The following is a 23,370-nucleotide window of genomic DNA, read 5'->3' as shown; positions in this document are numbered from 1 at the left end:
GGGATGGGGTGGCGGTCGGGGGGGTGGAAGTCTGGGGTGGGGGTCAGGGGGATGGGGTGGGGGTCGGGTGGGGTGGGGGTCGGGGGGGTGGGAGTCGGGTGGGGCGGGATGGGAGTCGGGGTGGGGGTCGGGGGGATGGGGTGGGGGTCGGGGGGATGGGGTGGGAGTCGGGGGGATGGGTCGGGGGCTGGAGTGGGGGTCGGGGGGATGGGGTGGGGGGATGGGGTGGGAGTTGGGGGATGGGAGTCTGGGGGATGGGGTGGGGTCGGGGGGATGGGGTGGGGGGATGGGAGTCGGGTGGGGGTGGGGGTCGGGGGGGTGGGGTGGGAGTTGGGGGGGGGGGATGGGAGTCGGGTGGGGGTGGGAGTTGGGGGTTGGGGTGGGGGTCGGGGGGGTGGGGTGGGAGTTGGGGGATGGGAGTCTAGGGGATGGGGTGGGGGTCGGGGGGGGTGGGGGCCGGGGTGATGGGTTGGCGGTCGGGGGAATGGGGTGGGGGTCGGGGGGGTGGGAGTCTGGGGTGGGAGTCGGGGGGGGTGGGGGTCGGGGTGATGGGTTGGCGGTCGGGGGAATGGGGTGGGGGTCGGGGGGGTGGGAGTCTGGGGTGGGAGTCGGGGGGATGGGGTGGGGGTCGGGGGGGATGGGGTGGGGGTCGGGGGGGATGGGGTGGGGGTCGGGGGGGATGGGGTGGGGGTCGGGGGGGTGGGAGTCTGGGGTGGGGGTCGGGGGGGGTGGGAGTCTTGGGTGGGGGTTGGGGGTGGGGGTCGGGGGGGTGGGGGTCGGGGGCTGGGAGTCGTGGGGGTGGGGTGGGGGTCGGGGGGGTGGGAGTCTGGAGTCGGGGGGGTGGGAGTCGTGTGGAGCGGGATGGGGGTCGGGGGGATGGGGTGGGGGTCAGGGGGGTGGGGGTCGGGGGTGTGGGGTGGGGGTCGGGGGGATGGGGTGGGGGTGGGAGTCGGGGGATGGGAGTCGGGGGGATGGGGTGGGGGTCGGGGGGGGTGGGGTGGGAGTCGGGGGGATGGGGTGGGGGTGGGAGTCGGGGGATGGGAGTCGGGGCGATGGGTTGGGGGTCGGGGGGGTGGGGGTGGGAGTCGGGGAGATGGGGTGGGAGTCGGGGGGATGGGGTGGGGGTCGGGGGGGTGGGGGTGGGAGTCGGGGAGATGGGGTGGGAGTCGGGGGGATGGGGTGGGGGTCGGGGGGGTGGGGGTGGGAGTCGGGGGATGGGGTGGGAGTCGGGGGGATGGGGTGGGGGTCGGGGGGGTGGGGGTGGGAGTCGGGGGGATGGGGTGGGGGTCGGGGGGGTGGGGGTGGGAGTCGGGGAGATGGGGTGGGAGTCGGGGGGGTGGGGGTGGGAGTCGGGGGGGTGGGGGTGGGAGTCGGGGGGATGGGAGTCGGGGGGATGGGAGTCGGGGGGATGGGGTGGGGGTCGGGGGGGAGATGGAGTGGGGTCGGGGGGATGGGGTGGGGGTCGGGGAGATGGAGTGGGGTCGGGGGGATGGGGTGGGGGTCGGGGAGATGGAGTGGGGTCGGGGGGATGGGGTGGGGGTCGGGGGGGGTGGGGTGCGGTCGGGGGGATGGGGTGGGGGTCGGGGGGGATGGGATGGGAGTCGGGGTGGGGTGGGAGTCGGGGGATGGGAGTCGGGGTGGGGGGTCGGGGGATGGGAGTCTGGGGGATGGGGTGGGGTGTCGGGGGGATGGGGTGGGAGTCGGGGGGATGGGGTGGGGTCGGGGTGGGGTGTCGGGGGGATGGGGTGGTGTCGGGGGAACGGGGTGGGGGTCGGGGGGGATGGGGTGGGAGTCGGGGTGGGGTGTCGGGGGGGATGGGGTGGTGTCGGGGGAACGGGGTGGGGGTCGGGGGGGATGGGGTGGGAGTCGGGGTGGGGTGTCGGGGGGGATGGGGTGGTGTCGGGGGAACGGGGTGGGAGTCGGGGGGATGGGGTGGGGTCGGGGTGGGGTGTCGGGGGGATGGGGTGGTGTCGGGGGGGATGGGGTGGTGTCGGGGGAACGGGGTGGGGGTCGGGGGGGATGGGGTGGGGTCGGGGTGGGGTGTCGGGGGGATGGGGTGGTGTCGGGGGAACGGGGTGGGGGTCGGGGGGGATGGGGTGGGAGTCGGGGTGGGGTGTCGGGGGGGATGGGGTGGTGTCGGGGGGATGGGGTGGGGGTCGGGGGGATGGGGTGGGAGTCGGGGTGGGGTGTCGGGGGGATGGGGTGGTGTCGGGGGGATGGGGTGGGGGATGGGGTGGGGTCGGGGGGATGGGGTGGGGGTCGGGGGGATGGGGTGGGGGTCGGGGGGGATGGGGTGGGGGTCCGGGGGGATGGGGTGGGAGTCGGGGTGGGATGTCGGGGGGATGGGGTGGTGTCGGGGGGATGGGGTGGGAGTCGGGGGGATGGGGTGGGGGTCGGGGGGATGGGGTGGGGGTCGGGGGGATGGGGTGGGGGTCGGGGGGATGGGGTGGGAGTCGGGGGGGGGGGGGGGGGCTTGGTCCCGCACACTCTGCTGACTTGCCCAGGAATACCACTGTGACACCAGTCTTGCTTTGTAGGCCACCAAGGATCTGGAGCACTACGATGAGGCTCACCACGAGGAGTTCAAGCGTTACGAGATGCTGAAGGAGCACGAGCGCAGAGAATACCTAAAGTCTCTGGACGAGGAGAAGAGGCAAACGGAGGAGGCTCGCTTCGAAGAGATGAAACAGAAGCACAAGGAGCACCCGAAGGTCAACGTTCCGGTGAGGGCGGAGGTCGAGGGTCGTGGGGTTAAGTGCTGGGCATTAAACTAAGGCCGTGGTGTTGGGACACTGAGTCTCTGACCGGTCTGGACATCCAGGCCCACAATCTCACTCACTGCTCCTGCTTTGCTTTTCAAATCGTAAATGAAGTGTTGTACTGGCCGAGCAGATGCTTTCTTGTCCTGCTGAAATGAGAGGTCTTACTTCCCCTCTCTCCCTCTCTCTCCCTCTCTCTCTCTCTCTCTCTCTTCCCCCAACACTGGCCTCCAACCACCACTGCCCAGTGTGACAGGGACTGTAGGTCCCACATTGGTCTCTTCAATCACCTGAGAACTCACTGTCAGTGTGGAAGCAAGTCATCCTGGACTCCGAGGGACTGCCCAAGATGATGATGTGTGTGTAAAAGTACTTTTACAATCTAATCACTGCTGTAAATTGTAGGATTTAATTTTAAATGCTTCCTTTATTTTGAAATGGTGAATGAATGGTGACACTGACTGTGGGACTGGGGGAAATACTGACGGCTCACGGCAGGCCCAGCTGTGGGTGAGACAGTTAGTGTTAACCACTTCTGGTGAAGCATCCCACTGTTCCTGTGTCCCATAGCAACAGACCTGGTGCCTCTATTCCGGTTAGGATGGAGAATGGACTCCCTCGCTGCCTTTAAACGCAGCCCCTGATCAGGAGAGTCCGTCTCCCGTCTCCATCCCATCCTGCTGCCTATCCCGGGGAAGCTTCTCATCTTTGCTTTTGTTACTGTGGCAGGGAAGTCGTGATCAGCTGAAGGAAGTGTGGGAGGAGACGGACGGGCTCGACCCCAGCGAGTTCAATCCGAAGACATTCTTCAAGCTGCACGGTAAACAGCACAGTGCGGTCCCCTCCCCCCATGACCCCAATCCTCACACCCCCCCCCCCCCCACACACAAACCTCATTCCTCCCCGCCCCCCACAAACCCCATTCCTCTCCCACCTTCCCCCCCCCAAACCCCATTCCTCTCCCACCTTCCCCCCCCCCCCCCCACAAGCCCCATTCCTCTCTCCCCTCCCCACGGGAACAAACCCCCCCCTCCCTATGGGCAGCACTTACCTCTCGGAGCTGCAGTGTACGTGGTCTTGCCATTCCCCCCCCTGCGTGATCTTCCTTTTGTGTATTGGTATCGAACCACTCAATAAGCCCAGTGCTATTGCCGCTGGATTAATTGCAAACTCCATTATAAATCTCACTGCCCAATCCTTCAAACTCCTTGTTTTGCAGATACCAACAACGATGGCGTCTTAGACGAACAGGAACTCGAAGCTCTGTTTACCAAAGAGGTAAGCGGCTGAGTCTGAACCGGATCGAGTTTGGCCACAGTGATCCCGGGTGGTGTTGGATTCCTGATCCCTGTCCAGTGACCCCGTAATGGAGTGTGCACGTGTTCACCGAGGGGAGTGTGCACGTGTTCACCGAGGGGAGTGTGCACGTGTTCACCGAGGGGAGTGTGCACGTGTTCACCGAGGGGAGTGTGCACGTGTGTGTGTGTGCACCAGTTCACCAAGGGCAGGGTCAGCTCTGCTGTTAGAGCTGACACATTGTCTGAGCTTACAGCAGAAATGAGCAGTTGGTGACATAGTGACCATTTGTCAGTGCCTTCGGGAGAGGAGGGAGGGATCGCCACCTCCCTCCCCCCGCGCACACACACACACAGGCAGCAAGTCCCCCTAACCTAATGGGTAATGTGTATCACTGCCAGTCTGAGAGGGGCCAAAGCTGTGATCCTGTAGCACACAAACAGGGTCTCCTGTTGTATTGGTCAGTTACCGGCAGTGCTGCCAAGATCCTGTCAGCTGGTGGCTGATCACAGAATCTGCTCTCCCCAACGGGCTCCTTGCTTGTTACGAAGAGTTGCTGAGGAACCAGGGGAAGTGAATTGTCTGAGTTACATCTCTCGGTCACTGTCAGGATCGCAGCATGACAGACAGTGTTTTGTTTATACAACTTTGAATTCTCTCTCCTCCCCCCTCCCCACACCTAAGCTGGAGAAAGTTTATGATCCCAAAAATGAGGAGGATGACATGATGGAGATGGAGGAGGAACGACTGCGGATGCGGGAACACGTGATGAATGAGGTGAGTGGTTCAGGGCAGCAGCAGGAGGGAAGATTGAGATATTGAGCAGATCTCAGGCACTGCTCCTGCAGCTGTTTAGAAGGACTTTATACCCTGTAAAACACGTCCAATACTTTGCCAAAGTGCTGATATATGATCCTTTTAAGGATATAAATGTCTAATTGCTGGGTGTGTTCATTCAAACTTCAGTTATGGTGCATACACTGGCTGTGGTGTCTGTTCTTCCTGCAGAGTTTAAGAGCATCAGAACTAGGAGCAGGAATTCTCAGCCCCTCAAGCCTGTCCCGCCATTCAATCAGATCAACTCCACTTGCCTGCACTATCCCCATATCCCTCAATTCCCTTCGTGCCTCAAAATCTAGCGATCTCAGCCTTGAATATACTCAACGACTGAGCCTTCACAGTCCTCTGGGGCAGAGAATTCCAAAGATTCACCACCCTCTGAGTGAAGAAGTTTCTCCTCATCTCAGTCCTAAATGGCCGACCCCTTATCCTGAGACTGTGACCCCTGGTTCTAGACTCCCCAGCCCGGGGGAAACACCCTCCCTGCATCTACCCTGTCAAGCCCTGTAAGAATATTATATATTTCAATGAGATCACCTCTCATTCTTCTAAACTCGAGAGAATATCGGCTCAGTCTGCTCAACAACAATTTCTCTGCATATTGCCTAAATGTGGCTCTGGAATTTGCATTATTGAATCATAGAATTTTCAAGCACAGAAGAATGCTGTTCGCCCCACTGCCCCCACTCTAAAACACTCTCTCCTCGTCCATTCCCCACCGCCCCTGTGGGCTCTCTCTGAAACACCCCCCCATTCCCCACCGCCCCTGTGGGCTCTCTCTGAAACACTCTCCCCTCAGGCCCCTGTCCCCACCGTGACTGTGCCCATGACTTTTAATCTGTTTCTTTTTCTAATTATCAATTTCCATTTTAAAAGCTGTTCTGGATTCTGCTTGCACTGTAATTTCTGGGGGAATTCCATGGTCTAACATCCCTCTGCATTAAAAATATACAGCAGTGGCCTTAAAACGGATAGATGATATCAGCTAACAGCACACTGCACCCCAGAGCCAAAGGACTGAGTGAGTCAGCAGGGAGATCAGCGAGGCAGCCATTCCTTTATTTTCTGATTATTTGATGATCCTTCATGTTGTTTGGCAGGTTGATACGAACAAGGATCGGCTCGTTAGCCTGGAGGAGTTCCTGAAATCGACCGAGAAGAAGGAGTTCCTGGAGCCGGAGGAGTGGGAGGTCTGTGTCTGTGACCGCCTGTGTCTGTGCCTGGTCACGTGACCGCCTGTGTCTGTGCCCGGTCACGTGACCGCCTGTGTCCAGATGGCAGGCAATTGGCCCTGAGTTTGGGGGAGGCATTGGACCTGGGCTTTGGGCGGGGGGAGGGGGCCAGTTGGCGCCGGATTTGTGGGGGGGGGGGGGGGGGGCGGGCGGGAGAGCCATTGATTGAGCCTGTGTTCAAGGAGGTGGGGGGGAGGTCTGATTGGCCCCAGGTTTGTGGGGGAGAGCCATTGATGCAGCCCGGTGCATCCATCGGTTTTAGTGGGTTCACAGAATGCGAGGCGGTGCAGTACGTTCCTGCCACTGACTCTCCCCCTGCTCTCTCTCACACAGACCCTGGACGAGACTCAGATCTACACAGAGGATGAGCTGCGGCAGTACGAGCGCGAGCTGACCGAGCAGGAGGCTGAGATCAACCAAAAGGTCGAGCAGCTGAGGCGGGAGCACGAGGATCTGCAGCGGAGGCAGAGCGAGCTGGACGCACAGAAAAAGGAATATCAACAGGTGGGGGATTGGAGGGGGGCCGGGGAGGGGGGCCGCGGGGAGGGGTGGGGGGCGAGGGGGATGGGGAGGGGGGCCGGGCCGAGGGGTGGGGGGCGAGGGGGATGGGGAGGGGGGCCGGGCCGAGGGGTGGGGGGGCGAGGGGGATGGGGAGGGGGGCCGGGCCGAGGGGTGGGGGGGCGAGGGGGATGGGGAGGGGGGCCGGGCCGAGGGGTGGGGGGGGCGAGGGGAATGGGGAGGGGGGCCGGGGGGGGGTGGGGGGGGCCCGGCCCGGGGAGTGGGGGGGGGGGGTTGATGGAGAGGGGCCGGGGGTGGCGGTGGGCTGTGATGCAACAAATTGCTGTGTGCATTTTGCCAGTGTCCCCTCCCCCTCCCCCGGCTCCTGCACTTACCGCCCAGCACAGCCTGGCTTGAGAGAGTCCGGACAGTGACTCGCTGCCGGCAACTTGGCAATGGGGGGCATCGCCCGCAGTTCTGTGTTCCCTGACCTGCACTGACCGCAGGGCACACTGGATAGTGATCAGTGGCAGGGAGCGTAGCCCAGTGACCCCCTTCCCCTGTCCCTTCCCCTGCCCCCCACTTCCCTTCCCCTTCCCCCCAACCCTCGGAACCACACCCGTCTGTGCATTTGTCAGCTCAACCATTGGGCCGAGCTCCGGCAATAAGGATATGAATGGTTCCTCGCTCTCCAGTCCAGTCTCTGACTATTGCAATGTCTGGTACTGATTTACAGCACATGCTTCACTTACACGGCACTCGTGGCTTCTCACTGACCTCTCTCCGTTGCTTCTGACCCCAGGCCCTGCTGCACATGGAACAGAAGAAATCGCAGCAGAAAGGTGAGATCCCCCCGTCAGGTCCTGGAGGAGAGCTGAAATTCCAGCCCCCAGAGGCACCCGCAGGTAAGGAAGTCTGAGGGCACCCAGCAGAGCCAGGGCACCCAATGAAGGTCAGTGAGCACAGTGAGGGATGGGTGAGCAGGACTCTGTGCGAGTTAGGACACTGGGCAGTGAGCATAGAGGGTGATGGGTGAGCGGGACTGGGTGCAAGTTAGGACACGGGGCAATGAGCACAGAGAGTGATGGGTGAATGGGACTTGGTGCGAGTTAGGACACGGGGCAATGAGCACAGAGAGTGATGGGTGAATGGGACTTGGTGCGAGTTAGGACACGGGGCAGTGAGCACAGGGGGTGATGGGTGAATGGGACTTGGTGCGAGTTAGGACACGGGGCAGTGAGCACAGGGGGTGATGGGTGAGCAGGACTGGGTGCGAGTTAGGACACGGGGCAGTGAGCACAGGGGGTGATGGGTGAATGGGACTTGGTGCGAGTTAGGACAAGGGGCAGTGAGCACAGGGGGTGATGGGTGAGCGGGACTCGGTGCGAGTTAGGACACGGGGCAGTGAGCACAGGGGGTGATGGGTGAATGGGACTTGGTGCGAGTTAGGACACGGGGCAGTGAGCACAGGGGGTGATGGGTGAATGGGACTTGGTGTGAGTTAGGACACGGGGCAGTGAGCACAGGGGGTGATGGGTGAATGGGACTTGGTGCGAGTTAGGACACGGGGCAGTGAGCACAGGGGGTGATGGGTGAATGGGACTTGGTGCGAGTTAGGACACGGGGCAGTGAGCACAGGGGGTGATGGGTGAATGGGACTTGGTGCGAGTTAGGACACGGGGGCAGTGAGCACAGGGGGTGATGGGTGAGTGGGACTGGGTGTGAGTTAGGACACGGGGCAGTGAGCACAGGGGGTGATGGGTGAGTGGGACTGGGTGTGAGTTATGAAATGAGCAGCAGAATTTTGGATGACCTCCAGTTTATAGAAGGTAGAACGTGGGAGGCCAGCCAGGAGCGTGTTGGAATGGGTGGGGGGAAAGAGAGGGATTGGGGGAAGAGAGCAGCGAAGGGAGGGAGGACGGATACAACATTAATTCTATAGACGAACAAGATAAAAGTCTAAACAAGTACTGTTGCAATAAAGATACGAAATGTATTGCGGGTTTCTGCTGGTGTTACAATAATGGGCCTGTTTTGGTCACACCTACATGTGGAAAAATCTTCTCTACATCTACCCTATCAAACCCTTTCATAATTTTACAGACCTTGATCAGCTTCCCCCGCCCCCCCCGCCAATAGTCTTTTTTCTAGTGAAGAGAGACCAGTCTTTCCTGATAGTTATAACCTCCCACTTCTGGCATCCTTGTAAATCTATTTTTGCACCTTTTCCAATGTCCATTTATAATATGGAGACCAGAATTGTTGCTCCAATTGTGGTCTAACCAAGGTTTTCTACAAGTTTAACATAACATCTTAAACCTATTGATGTCAGTGCTTGTAGCATCCCTGGGTTATTGTACACTTTCTCGGGGTATGTGCACCACTGCCATTTATTGCCCAGTCTCCCTGAAATCGATGGTGAGCTAGGCCACCTCAGAGGGCAGTTAAGAATCAATTGTGTTGGTGTGGGACTGGAGTCACCTGTAGGTCAGACTGGGTAAGGACAGCAAGTTACTGTCATGTATGTAACCTTTATGTAACACCACTGCAATACTGTATATACTTAAGCAATGCACACCTTGACCACAGGGGGTGAACTTGTGGGAGACACTTCTTACCTGGTCATCCAGGTATATAAAGGGAGGTCCCACGCAGGGTCATCACTTCTTGGTCCTGTGAATAAAGGTTCAGGTCACAGAGTGACCTTGTCCATAGAATGTGTCTCGTGTGGGTTTTGTGCCATTGAGCAAGGACATTACATTGGCGACGAGAAACGGGAATCAACGACCCACGAGAATGGCCACCGGTAGCACAGAGGAACAGTACTGTGTTGGTGAGGACTGGGACAATTTCATTGAGAGGCTCCAGCAAAGCTTTGTCATGAAAGAATGGCTGGGAGATGCAGAGGCCGACAAGCGAAGGGCCCATCTGCTGACCAGCTGCGGACCTAACACTTACGTGCTCATGAAGGACCTACTAACACCCGAAAAGCCGGCGGACAAAACCTTTGAGGAGCTCAGCAAACTAATCGGTGAGCACCTCAAACCGGCGAGCAGCGTACACATGGCCCGACACCGATTCTATACACACCGACGTCGGGAAGGACAGAGCATACCGGACTTCGTTGCGGATCTCCGGCATTTGGCCAGCCTCTAAGGTCACAGACGCCTGCAGGGGGAGATGTTAAGGGATTTCTTTATTGAGGGCATCGGTCAAGCTGGGATTTTCAGAAAGATAATTGAGACCAAGGACTTGACCTTGGAAGCGGCGGCGTTGATGGCTCAGACTTTCATGGCGGGGGAGGAGGAAACCAAAATAATATACGCGAGCAATTCTGCGGGGGATCAGGGAGTCAATATCATAAACACGACACAGAGCCCCGCAGGCAGGCAAGGGCAGTTCGACACACCCCAGGCAGCAATAGACCCCAGAGTAGGTTTTCAACAGAGACAATGACAGGCTGAACGGACATTCACGCCATCACCAGTGGACAATGCGGTCCAGGATGGGGCCATTGACACCCACTAACAGGGTACTCAAGGGCAGTCAAAGGGACAATCAGTGAGTAATGCCGGGTCATAGCTCCTTTGATCACAACAATGGGAATCTCAGCTCATGCTGGAGGTGTGGGGGCAAACACTCTGCCAGGACTTGCAGGTTTCAGCAATTTGTCTGCAGCAATTGCAACCTCAGTGGCCATTTAGCTCGAATGTGCAGGAAGCCTGTAACCAGGCTAACTTATGAGGCGGATGGACCAGAAGAGGGGTCTGTGAGGCAGGATGACGCTTGGGGCAAATCAATGGACGCTGAAGTTCAGCGGGTTCATGTGGCAAACATTCACAGCTCATATACCAAAACGCCACCCATGATGATGAAGGTTTTATTAAACGGCATCCCTGTACGCATGGAGCTGGACACGGGGGCCAGCCAGTCACTCATGGGCGTTCAACAATTCGAAAAGCTATGGCCACTCAAAGCCAGTAGACCCAAACTAGAACGCATTGACACACAACTACGGATGTATACCAAAGAAATCATTCCAGTGCTAGGCAGTGCAATGTTGGTGGTCACACACAATGGGTTAGTGAACCGGCTGCTGCTCTCGATTGTCCCGGGCAATGGTCCCGCACTGTTGGGGAGGAGCTGGTTAGCTGAGATGAACTGGAAATGAGGGGATGTGCACGCAATGTCATCTGTGGAGTGAAGTTCGTGCTCACAAGTCCTACAACAATTTGAGTCACTATTCCAACCTGGCGTCGGGACGTTCAAAGGTACCAAAGTAGTGATACGCATCACCCCGGACGCCAGACCAGTGCACCACAAACCCAGAGCTGTGCCGTATGTGATGCGGGAGAAAATTGAGAGTAAATTGGATCGTTTGTTGAGAGAGGTCATCATCTCGCCCGTTGAATTCAGCGACTGAGCGAGCCCCATCGTTCCTGTCCTAAAAGTGGATGGTTCTGTCAGGATCTGTGGCGACTACAAGGCCACCATCAATCGGGTGTCCCTACAAGACCAATACCCGCTCCCGAGAGCAGAGGACCTCTTCGCCACGCTGGCAGGCAGCAAGCTGTTCACCAGGTTGGACCTCACTTCAGCCTAAATGACCCAAGAACTGGCCTATGAGTCTAAACTACTGACCACCATCACCGCGCACAAGGGACTGTTTGCGTATAACAGGTGCCCGTTTGGCATCGATCAGCGGCCACGATTTTTCAAAGAAACATGGAAAGCCTGTTCAAATCCATTCCTGGAACGATCGTATTCCAGGACGACATCCTCATCATGGGTCGGGACACCGAGGAACACCACCACAACCTGGAGGAGGTGCTACGCCGACTAAACCGGGTAGGCCTGTGACTCAAGAAGTCTAAATGTTTGTTCTTAGCTCCTGAGGTTGAGTTTCTGGGCAGGAGGGTTGCTACAGGCGGGACTCGGCCCACCGAATCCAAAACAGAGGCGATTCGATGAGCGCCCAGGCCCTGCAACACATCGGAGTTGCGTTCATTTCTGGGACTCTTGAACTATTTTGGGAACTGTCTGCCGAACTTAAGCACGTCAGAATCAGGGGAAGTCATAACGGGGAACAAAGAAATGGCAGACCAATTGAACAAGTACTTTGGTTCAGTATTCACGAAGGAGGACACAAACAACCTTCCGGATATAAGGGTCAGAGGGTCTAGTAAGGAGGAGGAACTGAGGGAAATCTTTATTAGTCGGGAAATTGTGTTGGGGAAATTGATGGGATTGAAGGCCGATAAATCCCCAGGGCCTGAGGGACTGCATCTCAGAGTACTTAAGGAGGTGGCCTTGGAAATAGCAGATGCAGTGACAGTCATTTTCCAACATTCCATTGACTCTGGATCAGTTCCTATGGAGTGGAGGGTAGCCAATGTAACCCCACTTTTTAAAACAGGAGGGAGAGAGAAAACGGAATTATAGACCGGTCAGCCTGACCTCGGTAGTGGGTAAAATGATGGAATCAATTATTAAGGATGTCATAGCAGCGCATTTGGAAAATGGTGACATGATAGGTCCAAGTCAGCATGGATTTGTGAAAGGGAAATCATGCTTGACAAATCTTCTGGAATTTTTTGAGGATGTTTCCAGTAAAGTGGACAAAGGAGAACCAGTTGATGTGGTATATTTGGACTTTCAGAAGGCTTTCGACAAGGTCCCACACAAGAGATTAATGTGCAAAGTTAAAGCACATGGGATTGGGGGTAGTGTGCTGACATGGATTGAGAACTGGTTGTCAGACAGGAAGCAAAGAGTAGGAGTAAACGGGTACTTTTCAGAATGGCAGGCAGTGACTAGTGGGGTACCGCAAGGTTCTGTGCTGGGGCCCCAGCTGTTTACATTGTACATTAATGATTTAGACGAGGGGATTAAATGCAGTATCTCCAAATTTACAGATGACACTAAGTTGGGTGGCAGTGAGAGCTGCGAGGAGGATGCTATTAGGCTGCAGAGTGACTTGGATAGGTTAGGTGAGTGGGCAAATGCATGGCAGATGAAGTATAATGTGGATAAATGTGAGGTTATCCACTTTGGTGGTAAAAACAGAGAGACAGACTATTATCTGAATGGTGACAGATTAGGAAAAGGGGAGGTGCAACGAGACCTGGGTGTCATGGTACATCAGTCATTGAAGGTTGGCATGCAGGTACAGCAGGCGGTTAAGAAAGCAAATGGCATGTTGGCCTTCATAGCGAGGGGATTTGAGTACAGGGGCAGGGAGGTGTTGCTACAGTTGTACAGGGCCTTGGTGAGGCCACACCTGGAGTATTGTGTACAGTTTTGGTCTCCTAACCTGAGGAAGGACATTCTTGCTATTGAGGGAGTGCAGCGAAGGTTCACCAGACTGATTCTCGGGATGGTGGGACTGACCTATCAAGAAAGACTGGATCAACTGGGCTTGTATTCACTGGAGTTCAGAAGAATGAGAGGGGACCTCATGGAAACGTTTAAAATTCTGACGGGTTTAGACAGGTTAGATGCAGGAAGAATGTTCCCAATGTTGGGGAAGTCCAGAACCAGGGGTCACAGTCTGAGGATAAGGGGTAAGCCATTTAGGACCGAGATGAGGAGAAACTTCTTCACCCAGAGAGTGGTGAACCTGTGGAATTCTCTACCACAGAAAGTAGTTGAGGCCAATTCACTAAATATATTCAAAAGGGAGTTAGATGAAGTCCTTACTACTAGGGGGATCAAGGGGTATGGCGAGAAAGCAGGAAGGGGGTACTGAAGTTTCATATTCAGCCATGAACTCATTGAATGGAGGTGCAGGCTAGAAGGGCTGAATGGCCTACTCCTGCACCTATTTTCTATGTTTCTATGTTTCACGTGCTCCTGCGTAAGGATTGTGATTGGTTTTGGGGGACTGTCTAGAACAGGCTTTCAATCGGGCACAGAACCTACTTTGTTCAAATAAGTTATTGACCCTGTACGACCCCTGTAAGAAATTGGTTCTGACATGTGATGCATCGTCCTATGGGGTTGGTGCGTGTTGCAGCAGGGCAATGCTGAGGGTCAACTACAACCTGTGGCTTATGCTTCCAGGTCGCGCGCTCAAGCAGAACGGGGATATGGGATGGTTGAGAAGGAGGCACTCGCATGTGTCTATGGTGTAAAAAAATGCATCAGTACCTTTTTGGCAGGAGGTTCGAATTAGAAACGGACCACAAGCCGTTAACATCCCTGTTGTCAGACAGCAAGGCTGTCAATGCCAACGCGTCAGCTTGCATACAGCGATGGGCTCTCACGCTGGCTGCTTATGACTACACCATCCGACACCGGCCTGGCACTGAAAACTGCGCTGACGCGCTCAGCAGGCTTCCACTGGCCACCACCGAGGGGGCAGCAGAACAAAGCGCTGAGATGGTCATGGCTGTCGATGCCTTTGACAGCGCAGGCTCCCCCATCACAGCCCGTCAGATCAAAATCTGGACCAACAGAGATCCCCTCCTATCCCTGATTAAGAAATGTGTCCTGACTGGGGATTGGGTGCCCGCACACGGAGCATGCCCTGAGGAGGTCAGACCGTTCCACAGACGGATGGATGAGCTCTCCATCCAAGCTGACTGCCTACTATGGGGCAGCCGGGTAGTCGTGCCCCAGAGGGGCAGGGAGGGGAACTCCACAGCGAGCACCCAGGCATCGTGCTGATGAAGGCCATTGCCCGGTCACATGTGTGGTGGCCTGGAATTGATTCAGACCTGGAACACTGTGTTCGCAGGTGCACGACGTGTGCCCAGCTGGGTAATGCCCCCAGGGAGGCCCCGCTCAGCCCGTGGCCCTGGCCCACCAGGCCATGGTCACGTATTTATGTAGACTGCGCGGGCCCGTACATGGGAAAAATGTTTCTCATTGTGGAGGATGCGTACTTGAAATGGATAGAGTGCATCATTTTGAATTCGTGCACAACATCCACCACTGTGGAGAGTCTACATGCGGTCTTTGCGACCCACGGCTTGCCGGACATCCTTGTTAGCGATACTGGCCCATGTTTCACGAACTACGAATTCCAGGAGTTCATATCGGGCAATGGCATCAACCATGTCAGGCGGAACGTGCGGTCCAAATCATAAAACAAGGCATGCTCAGGATTCAAGGACCCTCCCTTCAATGCCGCCTATCGCGCCTCCTGCTGGCCTATAGGTCCTGACCGCACTTGCTTACGAGGGTCCTGCCCGTAGAGCTACTTATGAAACGAACACTCAAAACTCGGTTATCCCTAATTCACCCAGTCCTGACCGACATAGTTGAGGGCAAGTGCCAGTCCCAAAACGGGTACCATGACCGAAATTAAAGGGGGAGATGTATAGAAATTGATGACCCCGTATTTGTTCTCAATCACGCCGTGGGGCACAAATGGCTTGAGGGTACTGTAATAGACAAAGAGGGGAACAGGGTCATAGCGGTTAAACTTAACAATGAGCAGATATGCTGCAAGCATCTGGACCAAGTAAAAAAAAAGGTTCAGCATGGACACTGAGGAAGGTGAGGAAGATCATGAGACGGTATTCACACCACCGCCAGTGAACGAGCAACAAGAACATTCAGCAGCCTGTACAGTCCCTGCGGTCAGTCCGGACAGGCCGGAATCACCACAGGGGACAGAGACACAGGCCAAGGCTCAACAACCAGAGCCCCAACTGCGGCGCTCCACAAGGGAGCGTAGACCACCCGAGAGACTTAACCTATGATCCCAATAAGACTTTGGGGGGGGCGGGGGAGGTGATGTCATGTATGTAACCCACTGCAATACTGTATATACTTAAGCAATGCACACCTTGACCACAGGGGGTGAACTTGTGGGAGACACTCATCCAGGTATATAAAGGGAGGTCCCACACAGGGTCATCACTTCTTGGTCCTGTGAATAAAGGTTCAGGTCACAGAGTGACCTTGTCCATAGAATGTGCCTCGTGTGGGTTTTGTGCCATTGAGTAAGGACATTAGTTACCCTCTCGACACGGTGGCAGTGCTCACAACAGAATACAACTTGTGATCTGGTTCACACCTGGTCACTAATACATGGATTGGTTCAGCATTGGGATCTGAGCTGGAATAATGGCAGAGGCCTATAACAATGTCGGCACCTCTGGACGGGGAATGGTAGCCTTCAGCCGGGATCCTGGTCCCAATCCCGATCCTTTCAGTGGGAAATGGGACTGGGATTTGTGTGCGAGGTCTCTGAATGTTCAGCCTTTATTGCTGATCCGATGGGCACCGAGTCTCTGGTAAATCTGTTCCATTTCTGTCTCTTTCAGATGTCCGAGCTTTGGCCAACGAGCCAGCCCAGGTACAGCCCGAGGTGGAGACACTTGACCATGTGCCCGGCCACCCAGCTGACCAACCAGCGCCCGGCCACGACCCAGACCCCGGGGAGAAGCGATCGGAAGCAGCTGATCTGTCACAGTGACCTTGAACTGTTGATCCTCCCGTGAACTGATGTCGGCAGCAGGATTGAGTCCGATTAATCAGGGCGTTCATCCATTTTAAAGACTTTTATTTTGGTCTGTAAGCCAGTTACACAAATTATTGATAGTCCGAGCTCCTTACACCCTCTCTAGCACTTCTCTAAGCCCCTTACATCCCCCCTCCCCTGTACTGTCTGAGTTCCTGTCTATTCCACCACTAGTCCACAGATTGCTGTCTGCTGCTAAGTGTATGGATCCTGGCTCTGTGCTGGGGTGGAAGGGGAGCAGGCAGGCAATGAGTCAGAGTTCCTGCCCCTGCTGTACATATTCCCATCACACAGGCTCTGCTTTAACCCTATTCTCTAGACTCACGTGAGGTGATGGAGAGTTGGATCCTGCTGTAATCAGCTTAGATTATCCCCGGTTTGATTTTGTGGTTTTCTTTGCTATCATAGCAGTGACTGAATTCCTGTGTGCTGGAGTTTTCTAATGTTTGACAAAAACTATAATTTAAAGTCTGTAAATGCAAATAGATAATAATGCAAATTGTAGGATGGGAATTCTAACAAAAGAGCTCCTGCCCTTTGTCCAGGAGGAATGGGGAGGGCAAGTCCTGCAACAGCCAACAGATTTTTACAAAATGCACCTTATTTTAGCATTTAATGCAAGGCTGAGAATTGTGCATTTGATTAATGAGGATTTGTAAAGTAAAGGGTATGAGTGGGCCAGAGGTAGGCTGATTGTGATAGTGGCTCCCCTCCCCATTCTACAAATGAAGCACCATACCCAGCAGCTCTACTTGTGACCACTTTGCACCCTCGCTGTCCTGCTACGTAGAGATTCTCGCCCAGCCCCCTCTGCCAAACTTTCATCTTACTTTTCAGACTCTTAAGACAAGTGCCCGAGGTCCAGAATTAAAAGCATCCTCAGGTACAAAATCTTTATTATACAAAAATCAAGTGCAAAATTGTAAGAAAAAGCTACATTATCCAATGTGAGATGGACAGGGGCAGTCTGTCCCAACACTGTCTACTGAACCTATAAATAAAGCCACAATTTTAAAAGAAGAATGTTTTCATATTGAAGATAGTGGAGACAAGCCCTCCGACTGAAGGCTCCAATAGTGCGTGAACATCAACAATTATATTAAACTGCATCACAACTCGAAACCACTCAAACACTCAGTTTCTACACAGTCTCTGGGCTTCACAGGAGACAGAATTGGTGTTAGTCTTTGCTTGGTAGTTTGTCCCTGGTTTAAAATCAGCGCTGCGTTGGTGGCTGTGTTTAATCACTGAAGCTTTGTCCACACGGCATGTCTGTGCCTCTGCGCCAAACAGGAGCCAATTGCGGCCTCTGTCTCGGCAATGCGGCGCTGGAATCTGCTGCGGTCTCGTGCGTGCTGTTCCCATGGACCCTTGCGAGCAGCTCGATGGGCAAAATTCCACACAATCATCGGGTGCACTTTAACCACAGGAGAGAATCGGACCTGGAGGGGGGGGAGGAGATAATGGTCACTTTACATGGACAGTGTTTCTTGGATAGTCACATGCTAAACACAACAACCTCCTGCCCAGGCTGTGCTGGAAATCATCTAAAAAAAAAATCAGGACACAACTTCTGGTTTGATGCTAGTCAGATCCTTGTCCCTCAGATCTAGGAGTCATTTTAACTAAAGCAGGAACATGTGACAACAGCAAGTGTTCAGTGGGAATCCAACATGGTGCTATTTACCAGTATTGCAGGCTGAGTCATGCATTAATCACAGTCACTCCAGGAGGGAGGAGTCTGTATTAATTAGTGGGAAAGCAGGTTGTGTAGAGGACAAGAGAGGCTGCAAAGAGATTTAGATAGGTTAAGCAAATGGGCTCAAGTTTGGCAGATGGAATACAATGTCAGAAAATGTGAGGTCATCCACCTTGGGGGGGGGGGGGGGGGTGGAACAGGAAAAGGGAATATTATTCGAATGGGGAGAAATTACAACATGTTGCAGTGCAGAGGGACCTGGGGGGTCCTTGTGCATGAAACTCTTTTTGGAGTTTACCTGCAAAACAAAAACATTAAATCGGTGCCACCCACCCTGGATGACACCAGACATTTACAAGGCCCTCTTTTTTTTTTCCTTTTTTTGGGTTTTTTTTTGGGCACTAAAATCAAATTTTCCTTTTTCCAGTGCCCCCTATAAAAAGGGGAGGGAGACACTAAAAGCACCGGCAATTAAAACAAATTAAACTTTAAAACGTAAAAGCAGAGTGGAGAATGCAGGCATCGATCCCGCTACCTCTCACATGCTAAGCGAGCGCTCTACCATTTGAGCTAATTCCACAGTAGCTTAAAATACAGCACCTGCAACAGTCCCTTTGCACTGAAGTATCAATTAGATTTTGTTCAAGTGTCTGTGGTGGGATTTGAACCCAGATCCACCTGACTCACAAGCAAGAGTGCTACCTATTGTGCTATGGCCATTTCACGGTGAAACCCAAAAAGTTAGTTTGCAGGTGCAGCAGGTAATCAGGAAGGTGAATGGAATGTTGGCCTTCATTGCGAGGGATGGAGTACAAAAGCAGGGAGGTCCTTCTGCAACTGTATAGGGTATTGGTGAGGCCGCACCTGGAGTACTGCGTGCAGTTTTGGTTACCTGACTCAAGGAAGGATATACTAGCTTTGGAGGGGGTAGAGACAATTCACTAGGCTGATTCCGGAGATGAGGGGGGGTTACCTTATGACAATAGATTGAGTAAACTGGGTCTTTACTCGTTGGAGTTCAGAAAGATGAGGGGTGATCTTATAGAAACATTTAAAATAATGAAAGGGATAGACAAGATAGAGACAGAGGTTGTTTCCACTGGTCGGGGAGACTCGAACTAGAGGGCACAGCCTCAAAATATGGGGGAGCCAATTTAAAACCGAGTTGAGAAGGAATTTCTTCTCCGAGGGTTGTGAATCTGTGGAATTCTCTGCCCAAGGAAGTAGTTGAGGCTAGCTCATTGAATGTATTCAAATCACATCTAGATAGATTTTTAACCAATAAGGGAATTAAGGGTTACGGGGAGCGGGCGGGTAAGTGGAGCTGAGTCCACGGCCAGATCAGCCATGATCTTGTTGAATGGCGGAGCAGGCTCGAGGGGCTAGATGGCCGACTCCTGTTCCTAATTCTTATGTTCTTATGTAATACAACATTGCATCAGCACCTAGGGCAGCTGAGTCACACTTTCCTGCACCTCCTTGTATAAAAAGTCACTTAAAAAACCACTTCTCTTCCCCAATACAGGCCCCTCTGATAGAGGTCTTGCCTCATGTGGGTGGAGGGAGAGGAGGGAAGAGGGGAGGGAACTTGTCCCAGGGGAGAGAAGGAGAGAATTGTTCCACAGACACTCCCAGCTGGCAGACAGTGGCTGGGAGGTGATCAGTGCTGGGGACAGGAACAGACAAGGACTGTCACAGCATATCCTCCCCCCCACCCCCAGGGCTCCCACAGGTTCCATAGAAACAGGTCAGTCAGATACAGGGAAACCTTTTGGGAGCAGTCTTCAAGTATGGATCCAGTGACAAACCATTCGACAGAGTGAATGAAAAACTCACCTTTTTGATGGTTTTCCCCTCCATCTCACAGGTCTCTTGTTTCACAGTTGGTGTGGAGCAGTCAGCACCTTCACAGGGGTCCGTGTTGTGTCTCAGACCAGGGCTGTCTGTCCCTTCCTCCGACAGCTCAGTGCTCCACACTCTATCCTTCACTTGCACATTGGGTGGACCGGTGGCGATGCAAGCAGAGAAGGACAATAGGTTAAAGGCATCAGTGCTTTGAAAAAATGAGTCCCACAGTTTGTCATTTTCCAAATCCTCTTCAGTTTCAAACTGACCCGAGGCATCCTCCTCCTGCTCCTGCTCCTCCTCCTGCTCCTCCTCCTGCTCCTCCTCCTGCTCCTCCTCCATCATAGTTGGGGACTGGCACCCCATGGGGGCAGAAAAATTCATGGGATTGTAGGGGTCATGTACAAAAAAAGTGTCCCAAAGGTCATTAGCTTCGCTTTCATCATTCTCTTGTTCATCATCCGATGAATCATCAATGAACCAATCACTGGACGCTGCATCATCTTCCACATTCTCCTCAGGGTCACTGAGCCAATCAGAAGGAGCCTGTTCATCCTCCTGGTCCAATGACCAGCCAGTCAACGAGGGAATGAATGGGTGTGGACAAGTGGCTGCCATTTCAGTCTGGTGGTCAGACTGGGTGTCCATCTGGTCTTCTCTTTCACCCACTGGCCAGCAGTCACCAGATACAATCCCCAGCAGTGCGAGAGGATAGACACCAGCCCTGCTGTGGGACAGGAGCTGAGGAGGATTCCTGTTGAAGTTGAAGTGAAAGTCAGTGTCTGCACTTGGCACACCAGCCATGTTCATGCTCCTCTGACTACAAGGCTGGTAACTTCTCACCGTCTCTGCCAAACCCGCCATGGACCAACCCAGATACAGCATGCTCGCAGAAATGAGCTCGCTCGCCAGGAATAGGCAGACTTCCACAAGTCTCGAGGCTACACCCATGATCCACAGCTGCTGGAAGCTTGTCTCTCTGGAGATTCTATCGCAGGGAGAATCTGGAATCATTTTAAACTGTGAAATAAGAGAAGATAGTCTTTAGTAAACATATCGCCACCAAAGCTGCCCATCAGACCAGCCAGTTATAGAATGATACATCAGAGGCAGCCATTCAGCCTGTCTCCTATTAATCCCACTCCATTGCTCTCAGTAGCCCTGTAATTTGTGTTGATATCAAATCTGCCTCCATCAGGTTACTGACCCATCTGCCATGGAAACAGTTTCTCATTTACCTTGTGTGGCACCTTATCGAATGCCTTTTGGAAATCTAAATACACCACATCCATCGGTACACCTCTATCCACCATGCTCGTTATATCCTCAAAGAATTCCAGTAAATTAGTTAAACAGGATTTCCCCTTCATGAATCCATGTTGCATCTGCTTGATTGCACTATTGCTATCTAGATGTCCCACTATTTCCTCCTTGATAGTTTCAAGCATTTTCCCCACTACAGATGTTAAACTAACCAGCCTTTTGCCTGCCCCCTTTTTTTAAAAAAAAACAGAGGCGTTACATCAGCTGCTCTCCAATCCACTGGTACCTCCCCAGAGTCCAGAGAATTTTTGTAGATTATAACAAATGCATGCTATAACTTCCAACATCTCTTAATACCCTGGGATGCATATCAGGACCAGGGGACTTGTCTACCTTGAGTCCTATTAGCCAGTCCAGCACTACCCCTCTAGTGATAGTGATTGTCACAAGGTCCTCCCTTCCCACATTCCTGTGGCCTGCAAATTTTGGCATGGTTTTTGTGTCTTTCACTGTGAAGACCAAAGCAAAATTATTGTTTAAGGTCTCAGCCATTTCCACATTTCCCATTATTAAATCCCCCTTTTCATCTTCTAAGGGATGAACATTTACTTTAGTCACTCTTCCATTTTATATATCGGTAAAAGCTTTTACTATCTGTTTTTATGTTTTGCGCAAGTTTACCTTCGTAATCTATCTTTCCTTTCTTTATTGCTTTTTTAGTCATTCTTTGCTGTTGCTTAAAATTTTCCCAATCCTCTAGTTTCCCACTAACCTTGGCCACCTTATACACATTGGTCTTTGATTTGATACTTTCCTTAATTTCCCTGGTTATCCACGGCTGGTTATCCCTTCTCACCGCCCTTTTTCATTGGAATATATTTTTGTTGAGCACTATGAAAGAGCTCCTTAAAAATGCTCCACTGTTCCTCAATTGTGCCACCGTTTAGTCTGTGTTCCCAGTCTACTTTAGCCAACTCTGCCCTCATCCCACTGTAGTCCCCTTTGTTTAAGCATAGTACGCTCATTTGAGACACTACTTCCTCACCCTCAATCTGTATTACAAATTCAACCATACTGTGATCACTCATTCCGAGAGGATCTTTTACCAGGAGATCGTTTATTATTCCTGTCTCATTACACAGGACCAGATCTAAGATAGCTTGCTCCCTTGTAGGTTCTGTAACATACTGTTCTAAGAAACAATCCCGTATGCATTCTATGAATTCCTCCTCTGGGCTACCCCGTGCGATTTGATTTGACCAATCGATATGTAGGTTAAAATCCCCCATGATTATTGCTGTTCCTTTTTCACATGCCTCCATTATTCCCTTGATTATTATCTGCCCCACTGTGAAGCTATTATTTGGGGGCCTATAAACTACGCCCACCAGTGACTTTTTCCCCTTACTATCTCTAATCTCCACCCACAATGATTCACCATTTTGTTCATTAGAGCCAATATCGTCTCTCACAACTGCCCTGATATCATCCTTTATTAACAGAGCTACCCCACCTCCTTTCCCTTCTTGTCTATCTTTCCGAATGGTCAGATACCCCTGTATGTTTAATTCCCAGTCTTGGCCCCCCTGCAACCACGTTCCTGTAACACACCCCTCCCCCGGTTACCTGTTGCTGCCGCTATCAGCCAGTCGCCAGTCGGTTCCGGGGAGCACTGTTGCCGGGCTGCGGTCTGTCGCTGTGTGTCTCGGTGCCAGCCGCAGTCTGTGTCGGTGTCCGCCCATGGGTCTCGGGATGTGGGTGTGTCGGGTCCATGCTGTCTCTCTGTCTCTGTGTCTGTGTCTGTGTCCATCGGGTGAATGCTGCGTCAGCCGCCGAGCCCCGCTTATATACAGCGAGCTGACGTCACCCCCAGCCGCCGCAGCCAATCAGCGCCAGCGCAGTCCCGTTTCTGGAAAGCCCGCCGTGACGTTCGCGCCCCGCGAATAGAAAGTGCTGGAAGGGCGGGGCGTGAGGGAGAGAGTGTGTGAGGGGAGAGAGAGAGAGGGAGAGAGTGTGTGAGGGGAGAGAGAGAGAGGAAGAGAGTGTGTGAGGGGAGAGAGAGAGAGGGAGAGAGTGTGTGAGGGGAGAGAGAGAGAGGGAGAGAGTGTGTGAGGGGAGGGGAGAGAGTGTGAGGGGAGAGGGAGAGAGTGTGAGGGGAGAGAGAGAGAGGGAGAGAGTGTGTGAGGGGAGAGAGAGAGAGTGTGAGGGGAGAGAGAGAGAGGGAGAGAGTGTGTGAGGGGAGGGGAGGGGAGAGAGTGTGAGGGGAGAGAGAATGTGTGAGGGGAGGGAGAGAGAGAATGTGTCAGGGGAGGGGAGAGAGTGTGTGAGGGGAGAGACAGAGGGAGAGAGTGTGTGAGGGGAGGGAGAGAGTGTGAGGGGAGGGGAGGGGAGAGAGTGTGTGAGGGGAGAGAGAGAGAGAGGGAGAGAGTGTGAGGGGAGGGGAGAGAGTGTGTGAGGGGAGAGAGA

The 23,370-nt window shown here is 53.8% G+C and overlaps 2 protein-coding genes across 3 annotated transcripts in view; one reads left to right on the top strand and one right to left on the bottom strand.

The window, feature by feature from the left end:
* The window catches only part of LOC139243776 (nucleobindin-2-like), a 31,507-nt gene extending 14,387 nt beyond the window's left edge, over window positions 1–17,120 (top strand). For both annotated transcript variants that reach the window (XM_070870859.1, XM_070870857.1), the window contains exons 6-13: window positions 2,538–2,723; window positions 3,489–3,579; window positions 3,979–4,037; window positions 4,740–4,832; window positions 5,996–6,085; window positions 6,461–6,631; window positions 7,428–7,530; window positions 15,901–17,120. In XM_070870859.1, coding sequence (XP_070726960.1) covers window positions 2,538–2,723; window positions 3,489–3,579; window positions 3,979–4,037; window positions 4,740–4,832; window positions 5,996–6,085; window positions 6,461–6,631; window positions 7,428–7,530; window positions 15,901–16,052 — 945 coding nt within the window. In that variant the 3' untranslated portion in view covers window positions 16,053–17,120. The remainder of the gene's footprint in view (window positions 1–2,537; window positions 2,724–3,488; window positions 3,580–3,978; window positions 4,038–4,739; window positions 4,833–5,995; window positions 6,086–6,460; window positions 6,632–7,427; window positions 7,531–15,900) is intronic.
* On the bottom strand, window positions 16,977–22,707 carry LOC139243777 (protein phosphatase 1 regulatory subunit 15B-like). The gene is made up of 3 exons (XM_070870860.1): window positions 22,531–22,707; window positions 19,633–20,661; window positions 16,977–17,539 (listed from the first exon to the last, which is right to left on the bottom strand). The coding sequence occupies exons 2-3, from the start codon at window positions 20,653–20,655 to the stop codon at window positions 17,342–17,344; spliced, it is 1,221 nt and encodes a 406-aa protein (XP_070726961.1). The 5' UTR covers window positions 20,656–20,661; window positions 22,531–22,707; the 3' UTR covers window positions 16,977–17,341.
* Window positions 22,708–23,370: the final 663 nt, after the last annotated feature.

Source organism: Pristiophorus japonicus, unplaced genomic scaffold (genome assembly GCF_044704955.1).
Source record: "Pristiophorus japonicus isolate sPriJap1 unplaced genomic scaffold, sPriJap1.hap1 HAP1_SCAFFOLD_1868, whole genome shotgun sequence".
Taxonomy (NCBI): domain Eukaryota; kingdom Metazoa; phylum Chordata; class Chondrichthyes; family Pristiophoridae; genus Pristiophorus; species Pristiophorus japonicus.
Note: the sequence above shows the minus strand (reverse complement) of the source record. Positions and strands in the feature narration are given on the sequence as shown.

Bases quoted from the DNA above. Each gene is read 5' to 3' on its own strand.
- LOC139243777 (XM_070870860.1), bottom strand. From the start codon at position 20,655: ATGATTCCAGATTCTCCCTGCGATAGAATCTCCAGAGAGACAAGCTTC. The intron at 17,540-19,632 runs GTGAGTTTTTCA...CCCCCCCTCCAG, and splicing joins AGGGGAAAACCATCAAAAAG to GTCCGATTCTCTCCTGTGGT.